This window comes from Chlorocebus sabaeus, chromosome 7 (assembly GCF_047675955.1).
Source record: "Chlorocebus sabaeus isolate Y175 chromosome 7, mChlSab1.0.hap1, whole genome shotgun sequence".
Lineage (NCBI taxonomy): Eukaryota > Metazoa > Chordata > Mammalia > Primates > Cercopithecidae > Chlorocebus > Chlorocebus sabaeus.
The window spans coordinates 115796170-115817374 of NC_132910.1; the positions used below are offsets into that span (position 1 = coordinate 115796170).

Here is a 21205-nt window from a genome sequence, read left to right on the forward strand (position 1 = left end):
TGTTTTCAAATCTTAAATTTGTGATTGTCACATATTCTAAGTTTGATTCTTCAAGAACTCAAGAGCTTACCTGTGAGTTTTGTATTCAAGATTTATAAAAGCATCTCAGTTCAGACTGAGATCACTAAAATATCTGAAACGGACAGACTTGTTAAAGGGCATGCCTTTCTAGCCTTTTCTGTAAAAAGAACAGGAAAAGGAAAATATAAAATTCATTTGCCATTGACTTTCTGAATGGTTAAAGCATAAAGATCAATTTTTTTCCCATGAGCCTTATCATACCATACACCTCAGCCATATTAACACAAGGTCTAATTTAGAGAAGAACAACTGAATTTATCAAACCCAATAGTTGGCTTATTTGTCTATGGTGTTAACTCCTCCTTCCACTCCCCACCACCAACCACCACCATTAAAATGTAGATACCATGAAAACAGGCATCGTTTCTGTCCTCTTGACCCCGGAATTCACAGCACCTGGAATACTTTCCGGCACACCGTCAGCTCTCAGATGTTAAGTGTTAAATCAAAGTAAACTAAATGCATGTGTATGGAGACACTTTTGGTTGTCACGAGATTCCAAGAGCATCCTAGTAACCGGGATGCTATTAAACATCCTACAGTGCACAGGAGAGACACCCCTCCCCCAACAAAGAATTGTTCAACCCAAAATGTCAGTAGGACTGGGGTTGAAAAACCTTGTCTTAGAGAAATTTGGGGAAAAATAAAAAAAGAGAAAGGATTAACTTGACTTAAATAAGACTTTTGTTTGGATCCCGGGAAGAAGAAAGAGGGCCTATGGCAGAAGCCTGGATATGCTAAAATTCACTCAAGCCACTGGCAGCTCTCCCATGACAAGAAGATATCCAATCCCAGCCAGGTGCTGTGCCTCACGCCTGCAATCCCAGCACTTTGGGAGGCAGAGGCAGGTGGATCACGAGGTCAGGAGTTCGAGACCAGCCTGGCCAACACAGTGAAACCCTGTCTCTACTAAAAATACAAAAATTAGCCAGGTTTGGTGACAGGCACCTGTAATCCTAGCTACTTGGGAGACTGAGGCATGAGAACTGCTTAAACCTGGTAGGCAGAGGTTGCATTGAGCCAAGAGCATGCCACTGCACAGCCTGGGGGATAGAACAAGACTCTGTCTCCAAAAAATGAAAAAATATATATATCCAATGTGGCTCTGGTGATTCGTTAGTGTAAAATTTTCACTAGTGCTGGGGGAGGAAGAATCCAGGCTGCAGTGTTTAAACAGTAAATGACAAAAGAACCCAAAACAACAAACTAGGATGTATTTCTAACAAACACTGGGACTATCTTTAACATGTAAAGGAAGATTTTATATATATATATATATATATATATATATATATATATATATATATATATAGTTTTTTTTTTTTTTTTTTTTTTTTGAGACATAGTCTCCCTCTGCCCATCTAGGCTGGAGTGCAGTGGTGCGATCTTGGCTCACTGCAACCTCCGCCTCCCAGGTTTGAGTGATTCTCCTGATTCAGCCTCCTGAGTAGCTGGACTGCAGGAACCTGCCACCACGCCCAGCTAATTTTTATTTTTATTTTATTTATTTATTTATTTTGAGATGGAGTCTCACTCTGTCACCCAGGCTGGAGTGCAGTGGTGCAATCTTGGCTTACTGCAACCTCTGCCTCCCGGGTTCAAGCGATTCTCCTGCCTCAGCCTCTGAGTAGCTGGGATTACAGGTGCGTGTCACCACACCCAGCTAATTTTTGTATTTTTAGTAGAGACGGGGTTTCTCGATATTGGTCAGGCTGGTCTCAAACTCCTGACCTTGTGATCTGCCCACCTCGGCCTCCCAAAGTGCTGGGATTATAGGCATGAACCACTGCGCCCGGCCTTAATTTTTTTTTTTGTAGAAACAGGGTTTCACTGGTTGGCCAGGCTGGTCTCAAACTCCTGACCTCAAGTGATCCACCTGCCTCAGCCTCCCAAAGTGCTGGGATTACAAGTGTGAGCCACCATGCCTGGCCAGAAGATTCTATTTGTTAAGAAAAAGAATATCCCAGGACAATAATAAGCAAAGGACTTGAATATACATGTCATAAAAGATTTATAAAAGACCAAATAACTTGGAAAAAATGTTTAACACTTCATTAGTATCCACAGAAATGCAATTTGAGACAATGACATAGTCATCAGATGGGTCAAGACTTAAATAAGATAACACCCACTATTAGTAAGAGTATGGAGACCAGGTGAGCTGGCTCATGCCTAAAATCACAGCATTTTGGGAGGCCAAAGCAGGTAGATCACTTGAGGTCAGGAGTTCAAGATCAGCTGGCCAACATGGTGAATCCCTGTCTCTACTAGAAATACATTTTTTTTTTTTTTTTTTTTTTTGAGATGGAGTCTCGCTCTGCTCTGTCACCAGGCTGGAGTGCAGTGGCACCATCTTGGCTCACTGCAATCTCCACCTCCCAGGCTCAAGCGATTCTCCTGCCTTAGCCTCCTGAGTAGCTGGGATTACAGGCGCCCTGCACCACACCTGGCTGATATTTGTATTTTTAGTAGAGGTGGGGTTTCACCATCTTGGCCAGGCTGGTCTCGAACTCCTGACCTCATGATCTACCCACCTCAGCCTCCCAAAGTGCTGGGATTACAGGCGTAAGCCACCACACCCAGCCCAAATTTTTAGTATTTTCGTACTAAAAAATAGTAGCATGCGTCTGTAGTCCTAGCTACTTGGGAGGCTGAGGGAGGAAAACTGCTTGAACCCAGCAGGAGTAGGTTGCAGTGAGCCCGGAATCACACTGCTGCACTCCAGCCTGGGAGACAGAGTGAGACTTAAAAAAAAAAAAAAAAAAAAAAAAAAAAAGGGGGTACATTGGTATAATTCCTTGGTAGTAAGATTTCAAATAACTGTTTTGCTTTGTATTTTTCCATATTGCCATTTTAAAAAATGAGCTTTTAACTTTATAATAAGTCATGATACTGTTGTCATTTGGAATACATACACATACACCTCTATCTATCTATCTATCTATCTACCTACCTACCTACCTACCTACCTACCTATACACATACATACTTATAATAAAAGGTTTACTATACCTTCCCTAGTTCAGGGCCATATCTTTCTGCCACACATATTTCTTCCATACTGAACTACGATCTGATCCTCCTGAAACTAAAACTGACGTTGTCACTTCCTTGCTTGAAATGCTTCAGAGGATCCCATTATCAACAAGATAAAGTGTGGTTCCAGCATAGTATCAAGGCCATCCAAGCTCTGACCCTGTCTACCTCTTCACCCAGGTCTGCCTCACATTTTTGGTTCCAGCTACACACAGTGCTTGTGCTATTTTGTAGCTATTTGCCTTCCTACTTTACTCATTGTTTTGTCTGGCATTCTTAAAACCCTCTACCCTCTTGCCCTCAGGGTACCCCCTGAAGTGGAGCTCCTACAGGATGTTGGGCCTACTGTCATTACTGCACTTAGCACGGAGTCTGGAAATCTATTCCTCGCTCTCTTTAGAATGTAAGCTGCCCACCAGAGTCTTTAATTTTTGTATTCTCAGTGCTAGCACAATTACCAGCCTGGTGAATAGAACATTTAACATTTAAATTGTTTTGTTCGTTTTTCTGTTTTGTTACTTTTTTTTTTTTTTTTTTTTTTTTGAGATGGAGTCTAGCTGTTGCCCAGGCTGGAATGCAGTGGCGCAATTTCAGCTCACTGCAACCTCTGCCTCCTGTGTTCATGCGATTCTCCTGCCTCAGCCTCCTGAGTAGCTGGGATTACAGACACGTGCCACCATGCCCGGCTTATTTTGTATTTTTAGTAAAGATGGTATTTTACCATGTTGGCCAGGCTAGTCTTGAGCTCCTAACCTCAGGTGATCCACCCGCCTCAGCCTCCCAAAGTGCTGGGATTACGAGTGTGAGCCACTGCACCGGCTGTTTTGCTACTTCTGATACTTAGTTTCATTTTCATTTACTGTTTGAAAAGTTCATTATTGCATTCAGAAAAATGTTGATGATTATACAACAAACACGTTGATGATTACATGAGAATATGGGCACCCTAACTTTTTAACTACACTGTTCCTTGTAAACAAAGTTCATCCCATAAATCTCAGAAACTGACTAGAGATGCAAATTAAATTTTAAAAATAAATAAGAGTTAATCATCTACCACTGGTATTCCCTTTTGAAAAGAAAAACAACTGAAGGCAAAGTTTATAGGCTCTTTCAGAACAGAGAAACAGATTTTTAGAGAAGGCAATGGCTTTGAGATACACTTATCAAAAAGAAAGGAAGGCTGGGCACAGTGGCTCACACCTGTAATCTCAACACTTTGGGAGGTCAAGGAGGGCAGATCACAAGGTCAGGAGTTTGAAACCAGCCTGGTCAGCATGGTGAAACCCTGTCTGTACTAAAAATACAAAAATTAGCCGGGCATGGTGGCATGTGCATCTAATCCCAGCTGCTCAGGAGGCTGAGGTAGGAGAATTTCTTAATCCCGGGAGGCAGAGGTTGCAGTGAGCCGAGATCATGCAACTGTGTTCCAGCCTGGGTGACAGACCTGGGCGACAGAGCGAGACTCTGTCTAAAAAAAAAAGAAAGAAAGAAAGGAAGGCAGGCACCATTGCACTCCAGCCTGTGCGACAAGATGAGACTCTGTCTCAAAAACAAAAAAATCAAGAAAAAAGGAAAGGAGAAAGACAATTTTAAAAATACATTTTGGCTTTAGTTTGTGAATGTTGTGTGCAGGTGATAAACAATCTTTTTTTTTTTTTTCCTGAGAGACAGTGTCTCACTGTTGCCCAGGCTGGTCTCAAACTCCTGGCCTCGAGTGATCCTCCTGCCTCAGCCTCCTGAGTAGCTAAGATTACAGGCATGAGCAATCATCTTTATCTTAGTAGAAAACTTTTAGAATGCCCCAGCAATGGCTGTATCTAAAATAAACAGGTATTTGTCCTCCATAAATCAAACAGATGTGGCCAAATCAATATATCCCTTGCCTATACAATTATATCGAACACATCCCTATATAGTTACATATCAAATATTGAATATTCAGCTAATGATCAAAAAAGATGAATACAGTCACAAATATCCCCTTCCTTCATATTCAGCCAAAAGTCTTTCTAAGGCAGCATATACCAGAGTTAATAACAAATTGACGAATTAAAGGGGCATACTAGGAAAAATGGAGAAATAATGCCATTTGCTCTGAAAAATACTTCATTTTTATCTTGAGAATCAGATATGTTTAATATCTGCATATAACTTAATACGCATTTTATCCATTACATTTTTTAAGTATAATCTAAGGCTTTAAAAGGTATCTTTTTTTTATAGCAATTCAAAATTACAGAAGATGCCTTTCCTATAATTGAAGTTATTGATCAATTGAAGGTATAACCAGACTGAAATATACAGTAGCTTCTTGAAGAATGGCAAAAATAAAGTGAAAGTTCTAAATTCTTCTCTGAATTTTTCAGCTATTGCTAATGGAAGGTGCTGCCAATATAAGAGGCAACACAGGTTTGTCTAACACTGGTCCAAGTAATCAATCATCATATCTTATTTATTTTTATTTTTATTTTTTTGAGATGGAGTCTCGCTGTGTCACCCAGGCTGGAGTCCGGTGGCGCGATCTTGGCTCACTGCAAGTTCCGCTTCCTGGGTCCACACCGTTCTCCTGCCTCAGCCTCCGGAGTAGCTGGGACTACAGGCACCCACCACCATGCCCGGCTAATTTTTTTGTATTTTCAGTAGAGACGGGGTTTCACCGTGTTAGCCAGGATGGTCTCGATCTCCTGACCTTGTGATCTGCCGCGCCCGGCCCTTATTTCTTAAGAATAGAAAACTGTAGAAGTTTGCATAGTAGATCATCTGGTGAGACCTCAGTTCTATGGTGAGAAAATTCTCTATAAAAGCTACATGGTCCATGATGTCATCCACCACCACATAAGCATATATAATACATGATAAGGCTCTCCAGGAAAAACATTCACAAGAAATAATGACTTCTTTCATCAGCTTAAAAGTGGGAAGAACTTATTTGATTAAAACCCTCTTTAAAATCGATTGTCTTGTTAGACTTCCCCTATCCATAATGAAATCATTACAGGGTTCTAATGTCAGGTGGAAAAGTGTTGACTATGGAGTTGTTTAGCCTCTGATTCTAGGATAAACCAAACAGTTAAATACTTTCCAAAAGTACAAAACAGACATTGCCCTCAAGTTACCCGGGCTTCTACAGGTACTTTTCAAGTGACCTACAAGCCCTATATTTTAAACAGCCACAGAAGTCAGAACCAAATTCAGCTTTCCAGCAAACACTGTGAACTGCAGTTCCCTGTGGCAGCCTGTCAGGTGGTCAAGCAGTCTGAATGACTCTGGGTTCCTCTGCAATTGCTGTCATGACCACGAGCCTCTCACGTTCTACTTGGCTGGCCGTCCAGGTCTGAGGAAGTGAGAGCCAACAACCGCTTACTCAGCAGCGCATTGTGTCGCTTCAGGTATTCAATGGTGTCTCCTTGCTTTTCAACAATTTCTTCTAGGCCTGAAATAGTCCTGCAAATAATCAAGATATAAACGGGTTACACATATTCCCCAATACTCATTAGTGTCTTTGCAAACGAGTACCTATGAGTTTTTAGTAAAGAATATTGTATTTGTTACCTTTTCTTAGATGTCAGAAGCCAGGGCAATATTGCCAAATAAGAATATTTTCCTAAATCATATTAGTAACTTCTACTCTTGAAATAAATTTAAAATGTTATAAACTTTCACAACTCTACGTTTTAAAAAGGGCCATCATTGCTTTATTTAAGAAAGATCCTAATTTGTTAGAGTAAGATAATTGAGTATAAGTGATCAACTTAAATGGCATTTAAAGATAAGTAAAGGCAAAATTCATTCAATAATCAAATGACGATTAAAATAGACAACTCTGATCATAAGAAACAATTTTTTAAATATATGGCATTTGTTTCTTTTTGCATTTCTCCTTTTTTCTCCCATACCACAAACATGTATCTTTTTGCACTTGACACAAATAAAAATACTATATAAGTATATAAAACAAACAAAAAATCTAACTCCTTCCTACACTACTGCCCCAACCCACTTTGGTCTCATTGCTCAGAAGTAATAGCTATAAAGTGTTTTTATATTTCTTTTTTTTTTTCCTTTTGAGACAGAGTCTCGCTGTCTCCCAGGCTGGAATGCAGTGGCACGATTTCGGCTCACTGCAAGCTCCGCCTCCCGGGTTCACGCCATTCTCCTGCCTCAGCCTCCCAAGTAGCTGGGACTACAGGCGCCTGCCACCATGCCCAGCCAATTTTTTGTATTTTTAGTAGAGATGGGGTTTCACCATGTTAGCCAGGATGGTCTCGATCTCCTGACCTCGTGATCTGCCCACCTTGGCCTCCCAAAGTGCTGCGATTACAGGCGTGAGACACCGTGCCTGGCGAATGTTTTTAATTTCCTTCCACTAATTTAAGATATTAGTACTAGGAATAGTGATGATGATAATGATAATGACAGTAATATGCCAGATAAATTTTAATGTTGACTAAAAATTGCCTATTCAAGAAATAAAATGTTATTGGATGTGTTTTACTCAGATATTCTATATGTGCTAAAAGGGAAATATTTCAAGGGATGGTGAGAAATTCACTATGAAAAATATCACATGGGAATGGTCCCATGTGAACAAAAAAGATTTATTCTTAGAAATAGTTATGCTTATAAATAATGTGGTTACAGGAATGGGCTATGTAACCACGTTACTATTATTATTATTTTTTGAGACACAGTCTAGCTCTGTCACCCAGGCTGGAGTGCAGTGGCATGATCTCCGCTCACTGCAACCTCTGCCTCCTGGGTTTAAGAGATTCTCCTGCCTCAGCCTCCTGGGTGGCTGGGATTACAGGCGCCCACCACCACGCCCAGCTAATTTTTGTATACTTAGCAGAGATGGGGTTTCACCATGCTGACCAGGCTGGTCTGAACTGACCTCAGGTGATCCACCCGCCTCAGCCTCACAAAGTGCTGGGATTACAGGTGTGAGCCACCACGTCCGGCATAAACTGAATTTTATTGCCCCCAAGTTAACCCCATGAGGTGAAGGGAATACATTTTAAAGTTTTCCATTAAGTCATAAGAGAGCAATATTAGGTAAACTCTTCAGTGCTCAGGGAGAACAAGATGAAATATGAAAAGGGTCAAGGTCAGGAAGACCAGTCTCTGAATTTAATAAGCCCAAAAGTTAACAAAGAGATAATCAAGAATTGATACTAAAGTTATTCCTCTATTTAGGATAGAATGAAGAAAAAGAGTAAACAAAATAAGAAGGCAGATCATGGTAGGTGAAAAGTGACAAAAAAGGTTGTATTTTCTGGCCGGGCACAGTGGCTCAAGCCTGTAATCCCAGCACTTTGGGAGGTCGAGACGGGCAGATCACGAGGTCAGGAGATTGAGACTATCCTGGCTAAAACGGTGAAACCCCGTCTCTACTAAAAAAATACAAAAAACTAGTGGTGGCGGGCACCTGTAGTCCCAGCTACTCGGGAGTCTGAGGCTAGAGAATCGCTTGAACCTGGAAGGCAGAGGTTGCAGTGAGCCGGGATCGTGCCATTGCACTCCAGCCTGGGCAACAGAGTGAGACTCTTCTCAAAACAAAAAAAAAGAAAAAAAAGAAAGAAAAAAAGAACCACAGACGTGACGCAGATAAAGAAGAAAAGAGGTCTGAAGTCTGAGCTTTGGGCACACCAATCTTTAGGAGTCTGGAAGGCGAAGGGAAGCAGGATAAAGAGACTGAAAAAGGAAGGGCCGGCAAGGAAACCAGGAGAGCCCAGGGAAGCATTTCAAGGAACAGGCAGTGGTTAACTGTGCCCACTGCCATTGAGAGGCAAACACAGGGACCAAGAGTCAGTTCACTCTGGATTGGGCAAAGTAGAGGCCATCGGAGGGACTGCAGGGGAAGATGGGAGTAGGGTGACCAGTAAGGAGACTCCTGCACATCCAGGTGAGAGATGTTAGTGGCAGTGGAGGTAGAGAGCAGTGGTTGGATTATTATTTTATTTTAATTAATTAATTTATTTAGAGACAAAGTCTCACTCTGTCACCCAGGCTGGAGTGCAGTGGTGCGATCTTGGCTCACCTCAACCTCCACCTCCCGGGTTCAAGTGATTCTTCTGTTTCAGCCTCCCAAGTAGCTGAGATTATAGGTGTGAGCCACTGCACCCGGCCAGATTATTATTTTAGAGACTGACCCAACAGGACTAGCTGATGGGTTATCTGGGTGGAGGTGGGGTGAAGGAAACAGAAGTCAAGGATGATGCCAGCTTTCTGGCCTGGGCAACCTGTTGAAGAGTGATGCTACTTCCCAAGATGGGGTGGGGGGAAGGTTGAATTTGAGTTGGGAGAGGGCTCTGTGTTGGACACGTTAAGTTTGCAGACATCCAACTGGAGATGCTGATGGCTAATGAGAAAGTCAGATACACAAATCTGGACCACAGGGGAAATACACACTTGGAGATAAATGTTTAGGAGTCAGCAGCGTATTTATGGGATCTATTTTTCTGTTGTTGTTTATATCCACTTAATACTCATACAGAGTTTAAAAAAAAAAAAAGGTTCACAATGAAAAACAACAATTCCCTCCCTCGCTCCTCATGATCCACCACCTCTGAGTTTCAGGTCCAAAGGTAGCCACTTTCAACTCTTTGTAACTGTTTTTTCTATATTTCTCTCTGTATTTCCAAATAATGAGATTATACAATTTCTTGATTTTTCCAGTTTTGCTATTTATCTGCAGACTTCCTATATAAGAAATTAGAATTTAGCTCTCTTACTTTCCCCAAATCCATATACGTATAAATTTAATGTCTTCTTTCTTGTAGCCTCTTAATCCAGTAAGCAATATTCCAATTTTGAGTTAAATCAATATTCAGAATCTGCAATATCACTATGTAGATATTAGTCACAGTTAAATAAATATGGAACAGTTGGCTAAATATTAGCTAGAGTTAAGCCATGTAAATCAGCCTTCTGATTTACCTAGAATTAATAATCACCTCGTTTTTTGTTTATATAATTTTGTTTTTTGAGTCAGGGTCTCACTCTGTCGCCCAGGCTGGAGTGCAGTGGCTCTCTGTAGCCTCAATCTCCTGGGCTCAGTCAATCCTCTCACCTCAGTCTCTTGAGTAGCTGGGACCACAGGTGCCTGCCACCACACTTGGCTAATTTTTTGTACTTTTGCAGAGACAGGGTTTTGGCATGTTGCCCAGGCTGGTCTTGAACTCCAGGGCTTCAGTGATCCACCCATCTTGACCTCCCAAAGTGCTGAGATCACAGGCGTGAGCCACCACAAGGGCCTGTATAGTTTTTTACATCTACTTTAGCCCCAAGATCTCCAACAGATGTGAATGATATTTTAATTACCATGGAAGTCACTTAGGGAGAGACTGTATAGAAACAAGGGAGGGCAGACCGGGCTGGCTGTTCGGGAGGCTAAAGTGCGAGGATTGCTTGAGCCCAGGAGTTTGAGGCCAGCCTGGGCAACATAGAGAGACTCCATCCCTTAAAAAGAAAGAAACAGGCCGGGCAAAGTGGCTCATGCCTGTAATCCCAGCACTTTGGGAAGCTGAGGCTGGCGGATCACCTGAGGTCAGGAGTTGGAGATCAGCCTGACTAACATGGAGAAACCCCATCTCTACTAAAAATACAAAATTAGCCAGGTGTGGTGCCGCATGCCTATAATCCCATCTACTGGGGAGGCTGAGGCAGGAGAATCGCTTGAAACTGGGAGGTGGAGGTTGCAGTGAGCCAAGATCATGCCATTGCACACCAGCCTGGGCAACAAGAGCAAAACTCCATCTCAAAAAAAAGAAAAAAAAGAAAAAAACAAAGACACCTATAAAAAAAGGTGCTTCGGTCAGGCGCGGTGGCTCACACCTGTATTCCCAGCACTTTGGGAGGCCGAGGCGGGCGGATCACGAGGTCAGGAGATCGAGACCATCCTGGCTAACACGGTGAAATCCCGTCTCTATTAAAAATACAAAAAAAATTAGCCGGGCGTGGTGGCGGGCGCCTGTAGTCCCAGTTACTCGCGAGGCTGAGGCAGGAGAATGGCATGAACCCGGGAGGCGCAGCTTGCAGTGAGCCGAGATTGCACCACTGCACTCCAGCCTGGGGGACAGAGCAAGACTCTGTCTCAAAAAAAGAGAGGAAAAAAAAAAAAAAAAATGGTGCTTCAAGGAGGGAGTAACCAGTTAATCCAGTTAATGACATCAAAAGCTCTTTAGAGGTTAAGTAGGTTGGCTAAGTGTTTAATCTTACTTTTGCATCAAATATATGGCCTGTTTAATACATTTACATATCCTGATTTAGACTTGATTTCATACAGCTGAAAGGAAATAAACAAATCAAACAAATGTAAAAGTACAAATACACGATCACAAATTCCAAGCATCAGAATGGTTTCTAGCTTTCTAGAGGAAAAAACTCAATTATTTTATTTCTTACCTACATCTTACCTGAATCCAGTCTCCGAGGTAATATTGCTGGGGTAAGCATAGATTTTTTCTTCCTCAAGTATATCAGGCTCTGGTTTAGCTTTATTAAATCTCTGGATTTTCACTAAAATAATAAAGTCATTATTAGATCGAATTCTGAAAAACAAGTGTAGTTTCATTTTTTCAAATTATGCTAATTTGCTGTTCTTATTAACGTCCTCGAATATTTCAAAGTCTACTATGTGCCAGGCCTGTTCTAAGCCCTGCGAATACAGGGATTGCATTAGTATTGAAAATAGCAATAATAGCTGACATTTATTGTGCACTTAGAACACACGAGGCACAGTTTAAATGTTTTACATGGATGCCCTCATTCAGTTCTCATAACCACCTGCATGAAGTGCATGCACTTATTATCCCCCAGTGAAGCCCAGAGAAGTTGAGCAACCAGTCAGCCATCTAATTCAGAAATCATGACTTCCTCTGGTCCAGGGGAAAACAGAGATAATAAGCCGACATTCTAAGACAGTATGGAAAGTACCTTCAACAGAAGCTTGTGCAAGAGGCTTGCACAAGGAGTTGTCAAGCTGCTTTTTGGCCTGGAAAGCAGTGCCTAACTCAACAGGAGGTATTAGAGAGGGGAAAGAGGATAGAGCTTGAGCCCATCCTTGAGAGAAACACAGGAATTAATCACACAGACTAGGAGAATAAAGAAGGGTGCTTCAGGTGCGGGAAGAGTCTGAACAAATGCTATGGTCTTGAGAAGCTACACGTATGTATGGGTGTGAGGGTGTATGGACAAGGGGTGAGGTTGGGAAGGTGGGCAGAGAATGCATCAGGAGTGGCTGGTGTGTCATGCAAGGCATTTACTTTTTTTTTTTTTTTTTTGAGACAGAGTCTTGCTCTGTCACCCAACCTTGGCTCACTGCAACCTCCATCTCTGCCTCCTAGGTTCAAGCAATTCTCCCACCTCAGCCTCCCAACTGGGATTACAGGTGTGTGCCACCACACTCAGCTAATTTTTTTGTATTTTCAGTAGAGATGGTGTTTCACCATGTTGGCCAGGCTGGTCTCAAATTCCTGGGCTCAGGTGATCCACCCGCCTCGGCCTCCCAAAGTGCTGGGATTACAGGCGTGAGTCACCAGGCCCGGCCTAAGGCATTTAGATTTTATCCTCAGAGCAAACAGCAGTCATTGAAAGGATCTCACCATCATCCCTGAAGAGCAGGCTAGGTAGAGGCCATTCAAGGAGAACCTTTCAGGACCAGCATGGTGGCTCATGTCTGTAATCCCACCACTTTGGGAGGCCGAGGCAGGTAGATGACCTGACCTCCGGAGTTTGAGACCAGCCCGGCGAACATGGTGAGATGCCGTCTTTATTAAAAATACAAAAATTAGCTGGGCATGGTGGTAGGCGCCTATAATCCTAGCCACTCAGGAGGCTGAGGCAGGAGAATCTTTTAAACCCAGGAGGCGGAGGTTGCAGTGAGCTGAGATCGCGCCATTGCACTCCAGCCTGGGCGACGAGAGCGAAACTCTGTCTCAAAAAAAAAGAAAATAAAAAGAAGAAAATGCTTTTTATGCCACATGAAAACTTCAGATTTTTTTTCCTTCAGCTGTTAGAAAACTCTGGGCAGGGAAGTTGTTAACAATCAGAGTGAAGTATGAACAAGATCACGTTGGCAGGAATAAGAAATATGAATCAGTGGACAGAGGGAAAGAGACCTGTTAATGTGTCTACTGGATACTGCCATGCAAGAGATGATGAGTACCTACCTAACCAAGGCAGTGAGTGGCAGGGACCAAAGAAAAGAGACAGAGCTGAAAGACAGGTACTGTCTGTCAGTAAGACTGATGACTGATGATCCCCAATCCTATCCAGTTCTTGGGGAGTGAGGTAGAAGGAAGAAGGTAGATGACTCCTACGTTTCTAGGATTCTGATTTATCAAGTGGATGCAGGCTGGTATTTTTAACTGAGCTAGAAGAGGAGGGTTAGGATGGAGGGAAATTTTGAAGAAAATTATGTTCTGTTCAATTCTGATCTTGTTGGTACCTGTGGGACATGTGGATGAAAACTTCACTAAGCAGATGAATATATAAATTTGGGACCAGGTGTGGTGGGTCATGCCTGTAATCCCAGTATTTTGGGAGGCCAAGGCGGGCAGATCACCTAAGGTCAGGAGTTAGAGACCATCCTGGCTAACATGACGAAACCCCATCTCTATTAAAGTGCTAGCCTCCTAAAGTGCTAGGATTACAGAATGAGCCACTGTCCCTGGCCTATTTCTTAATTTTTAATTTTAAATGTCAAGCTGACATTTCAGCTGCCTTCAGAGAACCAAAAGTGTGCGGATGTTTTTGTTGTTGTCTTAGGAGACAGGGTCTTACTCTGCCACCCAGGCTGGAGTGCGGCATGTGATCTCGGCTCATTGCAACCTCTGCCTCCGAGGCTCTGGCAGTCCTCCCACTTTAGCCTCCCGAGGGGCTGGGACCACAGTTGTGCACCACCATACCTGCCTAATTTTTTGTATTTTTTGTAGAGATGGAGTTTCATCATGTTGCCCAGGCTGGTCTTAAACTCCAGAGCTCAAGTGATCCTCCTGCCTCAGTCTCCCAAAATGCTGGGATTACAGGCTTGAACCACCTTTCCCAGCCCAAAAAGTACATGTCTTGTTTTAAAGGAAAAGGTTCACTTGCGTTGACAAAAATTTATTAATGACACAATCTTAAAAGAATGGGGTCTCACAGGTGGTGGCTGTACCTTCCTGTTGGTTTGAAATTAAAGAAGTCTGCATGTGGTCACCACTCAGATACACAGAGAACTTCCTTGTCGCTAAGATAATGGGCTATACTTTAAACTGGGAGGAAAGGAAGCAGTTTGAGGTTCCTATAAGAACAGGCTCATTGTAATGCTCACCTGTGTAAATGAGGAGACATATCAGGGAACAGATGAGTTCCAGGGCCAAGATGGCCAGAATGAGGTCAAGATACAATCTGCCGGGCTCTGGGAAGGAGTGCTGCATGCACAGTATGAGGAGAAGCACTGTGTTGCCTGAGGAGGAGAAACATAAAACACAGCATGTGATGAGAAAGACATATATGGTCTTTGTCCAATAGATAGCTGGCCTTTGTCTGGTTCCTTATACAGAGCTCCTAAAACACTTGTTAATTTCTTGCGTGATCAGAGCCTTCAGAAATGAAGACCCAGGCCAGGTGCAGTGGCTCACACCTGTAATTTCAGCATTTTGTAAAGCCAAAGCAAGAGGATTGCTTGAGCCCAGGTGGTCAAGATCAGCTTAGGCAACATAGCAAGACCCTGTATCTACAAAACAATATAAAAAATTAGCCAGGCATGGTGGCACACATCTGTAGTTCCAGCTACCTGGGAGGCTAAGGTGGGAGGATTGCTTGAGCCTGGGAGGTTGAGGCTGCAGTGAGCTGAGGTCATGCCACTGCACTCCAGCCTGGGCAACAGAGCAAGACCCTATCGCAAACAAACAAACAAACAAACAAAACTAAAAAAAAAAAAAAAGAAAAGAAATGAAAGACCCAGAGAAAACTATTCTTATGCTTAGGTTTGATGAAGAATGGACAGCCATGTAGAAATGTGATTGGACAAAGTATGACCTAATGGGAATAGACTGAAGGGGGTAACCCAGTAAGGCCTGTCTATTCAGATTCTTCTTGGCCTCTCTGTGTAGACTCCTCACCCCCAACCCTCCTGCCATATAGGGCAGGACTCCTCTGAAATAAGGGTCTTCAAGGGAAAAGGGTAAAGGGAGAAAGTGACCTTTCTAGATTTGATGGCCTGCTTTGGGAGAGAGGAATCTAGTTTCTACGGCCTGCCTTTGGGAAGAAGCGTTCTGGTTTCTATGACTGGCCAGGGGAGAAAGAAGGACAAGAAACAGGAGGGCAGGAAGGCAGAGACACTTTGCTTCTGAGCCCCTTCCAATCTCCTTTAGTTTGGAGTACTCAGCATGCCAGAGCCCTGCACTTTGGAGTATGGTGTTCTGAATCCCAACAGGTATATTTGGTTTTTGTATAGAGTTCCTAAAACCCTTGGAATTTCCTGATAGAATTGTCTTTTAGGCTGGGCGCAGTGGCTCAGGTCTGTAATCCTAACACTTTGGGAGGCCAAGGTGGGCGGATCACCTGAGGTTGGGAGTTTGAGACCAGCCTGACCAACATGGAGAAACCTCGTCTCTACTAAAAATACAAAATTGGCTGGGCGTGGTGGCGCATGCCTGTAATCCTAGCTACTTGGGAGGCTGAGGCAGGAGAATCACTTGAACCTGGGAGGCGGAAGTTGCAGTGAGCCGAGATCGTGGCACTGCACTCCAGCCTAGGCAACAAGAGCGAAACTCCATCTCAAAACAAAAAAAAACAAAAACAAAAAAGGTATGGTGGCGGGACATGCCTGTAGTCCCAGCTACTTGAGAGTTTGAGGCAGGAGACTCGCTTGAACCCAGGAGGTGGAGGTTGCGGTGAGCCGAGATCGTGGCACTGCACTCCAGCCTGGGCAACAAGAGCGAAACTCTATCTAAAAAAAAACAAAAAAAACCCCCAAAAAACAAAAAAAAAACAAAAAAGGCATAGTGGCGGGACATGCCTGTAGTCCTAGCTACTTGAGAGTTTGAGGAAGGAGAATCGCTTGAACCCGGGAGGCAGAGGTTGCAGTGAGCCGAGATCACACCACTGCACTCCAGCCTGGTGACAGAGCGAGACTCCATTTCAAAAAAAAAATCTATTGAACAATGAGTTCTGATGAACTTCCGGGTTGCTGGGAGGGTGGTGCACCCCAACTCCATGTGGACAGAAGCTCCTGTACTTGGGACCCTGCTAGACCTCACGCAATGTACCTCTTCATCTGGCTGTTCATCTATCTCCTTTATAACAAACCAGAAAACATCAGTGTGTTCCTGAGTTTTGTGAACCATTCTAGCAAATTACAGAACTCAAGAAGAGAGGGGCCAGGTGTGGTGGCTCACACCCATAATCCCAACACTTTGGGAGGCCGAGGCAGGTGGATCACTTGAGGTCAGGAGTTCCAGAGCAGTATGGCCAACGTGGCGAAACCCTGTCTCCACTAAAAATACAAAAATTAGCCGGTGTGGTGGTGCACATCTGTAATCCCAGCTACTTGGGAGGCTGACACAGGAGAATCACTTGATCCCGGAAGGCGGAGGTTGCAGTGAGCTGAGATCGCACCACTGCACTCCAGCCTGGGAGACAGAGAGAGATTCTGTCTCAAAAAAAAAAAAAAAAAAAAAAAAAAAAGAGGTCATAGAAACCCCAGTTTATAACTGCTACATCAGAAGTATGGGAAGCATGGTCTTTCAACGGACATCTGAAATGGGGAGAGTCTTGTGGGATTGAGCCCTTTAATTTGTGGGATCTAAGACTATCTGTGGATAGATGGTGCTATAATTGGATTAAGTTGAAGAACACCCAGTTGGTGTCTGCTGGAGAACTGAATTAAACTGTTGTAGGGGAAACTCTACACATCTAGTTTAGGAAGAAGTGTTCTTGGCCGGGTGCGGTGGCTCAAGCCTGTAATCCCAGCACTTTGGGAGGCCGAGACGGGCAGATCAGGAGGTCAGGAGATCGAGACCATCCTGGCTAACACGGTGAAACCCGGTCTCTACTAAAAAACACAAAAAACTAGCCGGGCGAGGTGGCGGGGCGCCTGTAGTCCCAGCTACTCGGGAGGCTGAGGCAGGAGAAGGGCGTAAACCCAGGAGGCGGAGCTTGCAGTGAGCTGAGATTGCGCCACTGCACTCCAGCCTGGGGGACAGAGCAAGACTCCGTCTCAAAAAAAAAAAAAAAAAAAAAAAAGAAGTGTTCTGTGTAGGAATGTAGAAAAGCAGTTTTTTCAGACAACATGTTAGAGCTCAGCACTGACACTCACAAGGGCATACCTGCACAAAAAACTATTTATTCTTAGCAGCAAAGGAAGTTAAAGGATAAAAACAAAATATTGCTAAATTTGGGGGAAAATGGAAAAAAAATCTACACATCTAAGAGTTAATAATGGCCCATAATACACATATATAAAAACTTGAACTTTCTTAAAAACTTAGGAATGATTTTTTGCTTTATAGAATTATTAACAATTACTTCCTTTGGGTACCCAATGCAAGTAAAAACTAATGCCATTTTTAGAAGTTTGCATTTAAGACACAAAAAAGAAAAAAAAAATGTTTGCATTAGACCAGTTCTTCAGGACCCACATGGTGGGAATCCTAGGAGCCTATTCTGGTCACCTCGTACAGCAACAGCAGAACTAAAGGATGATTAAGAGTGTGCCCATGATCCAGACTACCTGGATGAAAACCCAGGACAAGTTACCTAGTATCTCTGCTTTTCCAGTCCCCATGTAAAAAATGGGAATAACAGTACCTTCCTCAGAATGCTGGTCTTTTTTTTTTTTTTTTTTTTTTTTTGAGTTGGAGTCTTGCTCTGCTGCCCAGGCTGGAGTGCAAAGGCACAATCTCAGCTCACTGCAACCTCCGCCTCCCGGGTTCAAGCGGTTCTCCTGCCTCAGCGTCCTGAGCAGCTGGGATTACAGGTGTGCACCATCATGTCCGGCTAATTTTTGTATTTTTAGTAGAAACAGGGTTTCACCACGTTAGCCGGGCTGGTCTTTTTTTTTTTTCTGAGACGGAGTCTCTCTCTGTCGCCCAGGCTGGAGTGCAGTGGCGCGATCTCGGCTCACTGCAAGCTCCGCCTCCCGGGTTCACGCCATTCTCCTGCCTCAGCTTCCCGAGCAGCTGGGACTACAGGCGCCCGCCACCGCGCCCGGCTAATTTTTTGTATTTTTAGTAGAGACAGGGTTTCACTATGGTCTCGATCTCCTGACCTCATGATCCGCCCGCCTTGGCCTCCCAAAGTGCTGGGATTACAGGCTTGAGCCACCGCGCCCGGCCACCAGGCTGGTCTTGAACTCCTGACTGCAAGTGATCTGCGAGCCTCGGCCTCCCAAAGTGCCTGGCCCACAGTGCTATTCTGGGGAGTGAGTTAATATGTGAAAAATTCTTAGAACAGTGCCTGGCCTGTAAATGTTCAATAAATATTACCTGTTTCCACCCCCTACCACACACTCAGCATATCTATTACTTACTTATGAGGACCAGGACCATTTTAACCTCAATTTGCACTTTTATTCTGACAAATGTCAAAGAGAAGTTCAGGGGCAGACTCTGTAGCATCTTATCTTAGAATTTTCTAAAACTTATTTAACATATTTATGTGAGTCTGATCCTGAGAGGGAAAATGCTTAATTTATCTTCTATTGCTTGACACAAAAGAAATGATTGTGAGCCAAAGAGCCTTGCTGAAAGAACCCCCAATTCAAACTAACTACACAAGCCTAGGAGTTTGAGACTACAGTGAGCTATGACAGCACAACTACACTCCAGCCTGGGCAACAGGGCGAGACCTTGTCTCTAAAACAAACAAACAAAACAAAAAACAAAACAAAAAGAGTTTTTTTTTTTTTTTTTTTTTTTTTTTTTGAGACGGAGTCTCGCTCTGTCGCCCAGACTGGAGTGCAGTGGCCGGATCTCAGCTCACTGCAAGCTCCGCCTCCCGGGTTCACGCCATTCTCCTGCCTCAGCCTCCCGAGTAGCTGGGACTACAAGCGCCCGCCACCTCGCCCGGCTAGTTTTTTTTTTTTGTATTTTTTAGTAGAGACGGGGTTTCACTGTGTTAGCCAGGATGGTCTTGATCTCCTGACCTCGTGATCCACCCGTCTCGGCCTCCCAAAGTGCTGGGATTACAGGCTTGAGCCACCGCGCCCGGCCAACAAAAAGAGTTTTGACAAAATATCACTGAATTTAAAAAAGAAAAGTAACGACACAAAGTTACCTTCTAGCAGGCCCACTCACGCAATGACCTGTCACAGTATATTAGCATATTGACAGATTCTTTGTAAATCAGTTTTGTGAACAAGATAAATACAGGTTTTTGGTTTTTTTCTTTCCTTTTCTTTTTTTTTTTTGAGATGGAGTCTTGCTCTGTCACCAAGGCTGGAGTGCAGTGGCATAATCTCGGCTCACCGCAACCTCCGTCTCCCAGGTTCATGTGATTCTCCTGCCTCAGCCTCCCGAGTAGCTGGGATTACAGGCATGTGCCACCACGCCCGGCTAATTTTTGTGTTTTTCGTAGAGACGGGGTTTCACCATGTTGGTCAGGCTGGTCTTGAACTCCTGACCTCGTGATTCGCCTGCTTCGGACTCCCAAAGTGCTGGGATTACAGGTGTTAGCCACCCCACCCCGCCAATACAGTTTTACAACATTTAGGAAAGAAATACACGCTAGGAAAAAAAAATCTTCTGCAGAGAAATGAAAAGAGTTTTCAAAGGATTTTAAAAGTACTGGGCAAATCCTATGTACCAGCAAGTTCACAGTCTGGTGGGGAAGCAATACTGAAATAAAACATTCCTTATAATGGTATGTGCTGTGGACATTACACAAGTACCTTCCTTGAGGAAGACCACCCTATATAATATCTTAGTTCAGACGAAAGTCACTTCACCTCTGGGTTACCACATCAGCCTCCTTACCAGTTTTGTGCTAACCAAATACACTCTCCAGTTCTACAGTAATAGTCTAATAGCTGGTGTCTGTTTTTTTTTTGAGACAGAGTCTTACTCTGTTGCCCAGGCTGGTGAGATCTCAGCTCACTGTAACCTCTGCCTCCCCAGTTCAAGTGATTCTCGGCCTCCCTAGTAGCTGGAATTACAGGCGCCTGCCATGCCACCATGCCCAGCTAATTTTTGTATTTGTTTTGTTTTTTTTTGAGTCGGAGTTTTGCTCTTGTTGCCCAGGAGGGAGTGAAATGGCGCAATCTCAGCTTACTGTAACCTCCGCCTCCCAGGTTCAAGCGATTCTTCTGTTTCAGCCTCCTGAGTAGCTGAGATTACAGATGCCCGCCACCATACCTGGCTAATTTTTTGTATTTTTAGTAGAGATGGAGTGTCACCATGTTGGCCAGACTGGTCTCGAACTCCTGACCTCAGGTGATCCGCCCACCTCGGCCTCCCAAAGTGCTGGGATTACAGGCGTGAGCCATGGCACCTGGCCTAATTTTTGTATTTTTAACAGAGACAGGTTTTCATCATGTTGGCCAGGCTGGTCTGGAATCCCTGGCCTCAAGTGACCCGCCTGTCTTGGCCTCCCAAAGTGCTGGGATTACAGGAGTGAGCTACCAAGCCCGGCCTAGTTTAGTGTTTTTTAAATGGTTTTATAGCCATAGACACAGTCTAAGTGTTTTTTGTTTTACGTCACTCACCATTTTAAAAAGATTCTAGGCTGGCGGTGGCTCCTGAGGTCAAAAGTTCGAGACCAGCCTGACCAACATGGAGAAACCCCATCTCTACTAAAAATACAAAATTAGCTGGGTGTGGTGGTGCATGCCTGTAATCCCAGCTACTTGGGAGGCTGAGGCAGAAGAATTGCTTGAACCCGGGAGGTGGCGGTTGCGGTGAGCTGAGATCCTGCCATTGTACTCCAGCCTGGGCGACAGAGCGAGACTCTGTCCAAAAAAAAAAAAACAAAAAAACAAAGATTCTAGGCAGGTGCAGTGGCTCATGCCTGTAATCCCAACACTTTGGGAGGTCAAGGCAGGTGGATCACTATCACTTGAGGTTGGGAGTTCAAGACCAGCCTGTAATCCCAGCCACTCAGGAAG

General features: G+C 43.8%; 1 protein-coding gene across 4 annotated transcripts in view; it reads right to left on the minus strand.

Moving 5' to 3' along the window:
- Nucleotides 1-2073: 2073 nt before the first annotated feature.
- TMEM192 (transmembrane protein 192) overlaps nucleotides 2074-21205 on the minus strand; it is a 37704-nt gene continuing 18572 nt past the window's right edge. The window contains exons 4-7 of one of the 4 annotated variants that reach the window (XR_012093495.1): nucleotides 14432-14566; nucleotides 11535-11637; nucleotides 4541-6564; nucleotides 2074-3722 (exon numbers count right to left, since the gene is read on the minus strand). Coding sequence is in view for 3 of the 4 variants with exons in the window: in XM_008000197.3 (XP_007998388.3) it covers nucleotides 6426-6564; nucleotides 11535-11637; nucleotides 14432-14566 (377 nt within the window). In the remaining variant the exon portion in view is untranslated. Of the gene's footprint in view, nucleotides 6565-11523; nucleotides 11638-14431; nucleotides 14567-21205 lie in introns of all 4 variants that reach the window. The other 3 variants (XM_008000197.3, XM_073017706.1, XM_073017707.1) reach the window with 3 other exon arrangements.